We start from the raw sequence: 5,306 nt of genomic DNA on the forward strand, positions 1-5,306 counted from the left end.
GAAGAGAATAAGGTGCAGACGCGGAAGTTGAAGGAACCAATTCCGCTGTATAATATTGACGGCACCCTGAATAAGGACGGAAGCATCTCGGAGGTAGCAGTACTACAGATGCATATAGGAGAGCACGTCGAGAAGACGGTATTTACGGTCACGGACATAGGACCAGAGGATGTGATCGTCGGGTTGGATTGGTTACGAGAGCACAACCCTGAGATTGACTGGGAGTCAGGCTCCCTAAAGTTATCACGATGCCCTGAGACGTGCAGTGCCAGGAAGACTGGCCGAATGGAGCAAGCAGCGACCGCGCGTGATACGGGGGTCAGGCCCACGGCGCGCAGGCGTTCGCCGAAGTCCAAACGGTCGGTCATAGGTGCCTGCCGGAGTAAGGTACTCCCGGACTTCGAACCCGAAGAAGATCCGGTGGAGGTAGAGTGGAATGAGGCCAATTTGATCGAAGCCTGGGAGCAAGGTATCACGCTTCCTGGCGCTCCTCAGCTGTTCGTCGCAGCAGGACATACGTACTCCCAACTGTTTGCTGAGGAAGAGATCAAAAAGAAGGTCGTTAAGACCGCCGAGGAGTCGGTACCTAAACAGTACCACGAGTTCCTGAATGTCTTCTCCAAGGAAGCATCAGAACGGCTACCTGAAAGGAAGCCTTATGATCACGCGATCGAACTCGTGCCCGGCTACTCGACGTTCCATTCGAAGGTGTATCCCCTGTCAAACAACGAACAAGAGGAACTGGACAAGTTCCTCAAAGAGCAGCTGGCGAAAGGCTATATACGGGAGTCGAAGTCACCCATCTCGTCCCCCTTTTTCTTCATCAAAAAGAAGGAAGGGACGCTTCGACCCGTGCAGGACTACCGCCGGTTGAACGCCATCACGGTCAAAAATCGCTACCCTTTGCCGCTGATCGCCGAGATGGTAGATAAGCTCCGAGGTGCCACGCTCTTCACCAAGTTCGATGTCCGATGGGGATACAACAACGTCCGGATCAAGGCCGGTGACGAATGGAAGGCGGCTTTTGTGACTAACCGGGGGCTGTACGAACCCCTAGTGATGTTCTTCGGCCTCACCAACTCCCCCGCCACTTTCCAGGCAATGATGAATGAGATCTTCCACGATCTCATCGTCGGCGGCAAGATCCTTGTGTACCTGGACGATATACTCATCTTCTCCACCAATAAAGAGGAGCATGAGAAGGTCACACGCGAGGTTCTGCGCCGCCTTCAGGATAATGATCTATTCCTGAAGCCTGAGAAGTGCGAATGGGACGTTCCCAAGGTCGACTACGTCGGCTATGTGTTCGGTGGCGATGAGGTGGCGATGGATCCCGCGAAGCTTAAAGGTATCAATGAGTGGCCGGTACCCCGGAACAAAAAAGACGTTCAGAAGTTCCGGGGGTTCTCCAACTTCTACCGCCATTTTATTAAAGACTTCGCTAAGATCTCGCGACCACTCGACCGGCTCACAGGAAACGACCCATGGCATTGGGGCGAAGAGGAGCAGCACGCCTTCGACGAGCTCAAACGGCTCTTTGCGACGACTCCAGTCCTAGCACTATACGACCCCAATCGGGAGACGCGCATTGAGGTCGACGCCTCAGGATATGCCACTGGCGGCGTGTTGATGCAGAAGCAGGACGATGGCAAATGGCACCCTATTGCCTTCAGATCCCATGCGATGGACCCGGCACAGCGGAACTACGAGATCTACGATAAAGAGATGCTCGCGATCATCGAGGCGCTAGACGATTGGCGCCATTATCTCGAGGGGTTGCCCAATCAGTTCGAGATTGTAACCGATCATAAGAACCTCGAATACTGGCGCACGTCCCAGCATCTCACGCGTCGTCAGGCGCGGTGGTCGCTGTTCCTAGCTCGCTTCGACTTCCGCATCATGCACAAGGCCGGGACGTCCAATGGAAAGGCTGATGCCCTGTCGCGACGATCAGATCACCAGATCGGCGATGAGGACGATAACACCGATCAGATAGTCCTCAAGCCAGAGCGCTTCCGCATCGCCTCCGCCAGGCGCGGTCATGCCTCGGTGACGGCCGATCAGTCGCTTCTGAAGCGCATCAGGGAGTGTTCGGAGAAGGATCGGGAGGTGGCCGAGGCACTTGAAAAGGTGCAGGACCTCGGGCCGCCCCGGCTGCAAAGGGGTTTTGAGGAGTGGAATGCCGAACAAGGGCTTCTGCTGTTCCGCGGGTGCGTGTACGTCCCAAAGAACGCTGAGCTCCGGCGGGATATAGTCAAGATCCACCACGACTCGCCGATCGCCGGTCATGGCGGCCGTGCCAAAACCCTGGAGCTCGTGTCGTGGAACTACTGGTGGCCTGGGATGTCCAAATTTGTCAATGAGTACGTCAGCACCTGTGACGTGTGCAACCGTACCAAGACATTCCCAGCCAAACCCCAGGGCCCGCTGAAGCTGAACGAGATCCCCGAGCGCCCGTGGCAGATCATCACGACCGATATGATAGTTGGCTTGCCAAAGTCTGATGGATTCGACTCGATCCTGGTCACCGCCGACCACTTTACCAAGCAGGTCCACTTCTCGGCCTGTCATGAGACCCTGACGGCAGAAGGTGCGGCAGACCTGTACATCCGCGATGTGTTCAAGCATCATGGGGCCCCGGCTAAGGTCATATCAGACCGAGGTCCCCAGTTCGCTTCGAAATATCTCCATGCGGTGTATAAGGGACTGGGAATCGAGCCGGCGCTGTCCACAGCGTTCCACCCTCAGACAGACGGCCAGACTGAGCGCTGGAATCAGGAAATCGAGCAGTACCTGCGTGCTTTCACAAGCCATAGGCAGGATGATTGGGCAAAGCAGTTGCCGCTCGCGGAATTTGCACTGAACAACCGAGTTCACTCCGCGACCGGGCACTCCCCTTTCTTCCTGCATCAAGGGTACAATCCTGAGATCCAAGTGCGGATCAATCCGATGTCTGCGATGCCTGCGGCCGCTGATCGGCTCAAGATCCTGAAGGAGATTCGCGACGATACGCGCTCTGCGCTCGAGCTGTCGGCCGAGCGTATGAAGGTGTACTACGACAAGCACGTGCAGGAGGCACCGGTCTTCGCACCGGGGGACAAGGTCTGGCTTGATGCCCGGAACCTTAAGCTGAAACAGCCGAGCAAGAAGCTCAGTCCCAAGCGCCTTGGACCATATGCCGTGCGGCGAAAGCTCGGAGACTTGGATTATGAATTAGTCCTGCCGAAATCGGTGCCGGTGCACCCGGTATTCCATGTCTCCTTGCTTAGCAAGTACACGCGTAGCGATATCCCGGGCCGGGAGCCGGAGGAGCCACCTGTGATCGAGGTTGAGGGCGACGAGGAGTATGAGGTTGAGCGGATCAAGGATTCGAGGATCTTCCGGCGTCAGCTGCAGTACCTCGTCAAGTGGAAGGGTTATGACGACTCGCATACGTCATGGGAACCGGCGCGCAACGTTGCCAATGCGCCGGCCCTCATAGCCGACTTCCACCGGAAGAATCCAAACGCCCCTCGCCGCCTCAACGCTGCTACCTTTGGTGGTCTCAACTTCCAGCCAATGCCTTCACCACTGACTGAAGCACGCTGCTGCTCCGGATGGGAGATGGGCAAGGGCGCCTCGCATAAGGTCATGCGCCGTTGAGGGGGGGGTAATGTCACGAGTTGGTACGGCGCCTAGCCGTTTTTTAATTTTTTCCTTTTCGCGGGCTCGAACCCGCGACCTCTGTACTACCTGCCTGATATGGACGCGTCACTACCTACTGTACGATTAGATTAGATGGGGCGGCAGCGCACGGCACAGCTCGGGCTCCGCTGACACAGCCGCTCTGACTCACCGGCCCCCGGGGCCGCGTCGGCATGCTGCGCACAGACCAGCTGCGCACGGACCAACGTGCACAGCCTGCCCTAATCTCCCCATGTATATAAGCCGGCCTCTGCTGCCCTAGGGACCTCTGTTTCAACCTCTTGTCCCTAGGTCAGTAAGCCCTCATTTGTATTCCTTTCTTACCTTACTAACTAATACATTCACTTGTCCCTAGCCTTAGGTTTGAGCCTAGCTCACCATCGCTTCGGTAAGAACTAAGTCGAACGCCCCCAGCGCCTTGTTTGGTTATCCTCTGTCGCTTGACCCTAAGTCGCGACAACAGCGGAGCCACCACCAAGTTTATCAACAAGCAATTCATTGTAGAAAATAAGGTGCAAACGCGGAAATTGAAAGAACCGATTCCGCTATACAATATCGATGGTACCCTAAATAAGGACGGAAGCATCTCGGAGGTAGCGGTGCTATAGATGCACATAGAAGAACACGTTGAGAAGACAGTGTTCACGGTCACGAACATCGGTCCGGAGGATGTAATCGTTGGGTTGGACTGGCTACGTTAGCACAACCCCGAGATCAATTGGGAAAAGGGCTCCCTCAAATTGTCACGATGCCCTGAAACGTGCAGTGCCAGGGGAATTGGCCGAATGGAGCAAGCTGTCACGACTTGGTACGGCGTCTAGCCGTTTTTTAATTTTTCCTTTTCGCGGGCTCGAACCCGCGACCTCTGTACTACTTGCCTGATATGGACGCGTCGCTATCTACTGTACGATTAGATTAGATGGGGCGGCAGCGCACGGCACAGCTCGGGCCCCGCTGACACAGCCGCTCTGACTCACCGGCCCCCGTGGCCGCGTCGGCATGCTGCGCACAGACCAGCTGCGCACGGACCAACGTGCACAGCCTGCCCTAATCTCCCCATGTATATAAGCCGGCCTCTGCTGCCCTAGGGACCTCAGTTTCGACCTCTTGTCCCTAGGTCAGTAAGCTCCTGTATTCTCTCATTTACCTTACACTAACTAATACATTTTCTTGTCCCTAGCCTTAGGTTTGAGCGCTGCTCACCATCGCTTCGGTGAGATTTAGTCGGACGCCCCCAGCTTTCAGATCTTCCCCTGTCGCTTGACCTCAAGTCGCGACACAAGCAGCGACTGCGCGTGATACGGGGGTCAGGCCCACAGCGCGCAGGCGTTCGCCAAAGTCCAAACGGTCGGTTATAGGCGCTTGCCGGAGTAAGGTACTCCCGGACTTCGAACTCGAAGAAGACACGGTGGAAGTAGAGTGGGACGATGCCAATCTGATCGAAGCCTGGGAGCAAGGTATCATGCTTCCCGGCGCCCCTCAGCTATTTGTTGCAGCAGGGCATACGTACTCCCAGCTGTTTGCTAAGGAAGAGATCAAGAAGAAGGTCGTTAAGACTGCCGAGGAGTCGGTACCTAAACAGTACCACGAGTTCCTGAATGTTTCTCCAAGGAAGCATCAGA

The 5,306-nt window shown here is 55.9% G+C and overlaps 1 protein-coding gene across 1 annotated transcript; it reads left to right on the plus strand.

Annotated features, from left to right (window-relative positions):
• Nucleotides 1-4,292: 4,292 nt before the first annotated feature.
• Nucleotides 4,293-5,284, plus strand: POSPLADRAFT_1052709 (hypothetical protein; the record flags this gene model as incomplete). The annotated part of the gene is made up of 2 exons (XM_024480305.1): nucleotides 4,293-4,380; nucleotides 4,971-5,284. Coding segments are annotated over 2 exons (402 nt in total), but the record flags the coding sequence as incomplete, so codon positions are not given.
• Nucleotides 5,285-5,306: the final 22 nt, after the last annotated feature.

This window comes from Postia placenta, assembly GCF_002117355.1.
Source record: "Postia placenta MAD-698-R-SB12 unplaced genomic scaffold POSPLAscaffold_2, whole genome shotgun sequence".
NCBI classification, from domain to species: Eukaryota; Fungi; Basidiomycota; class Agaricomycetes; order Polyporales; family Adustoporiaceae; genus Rhodonia; species Rhodonia placenta.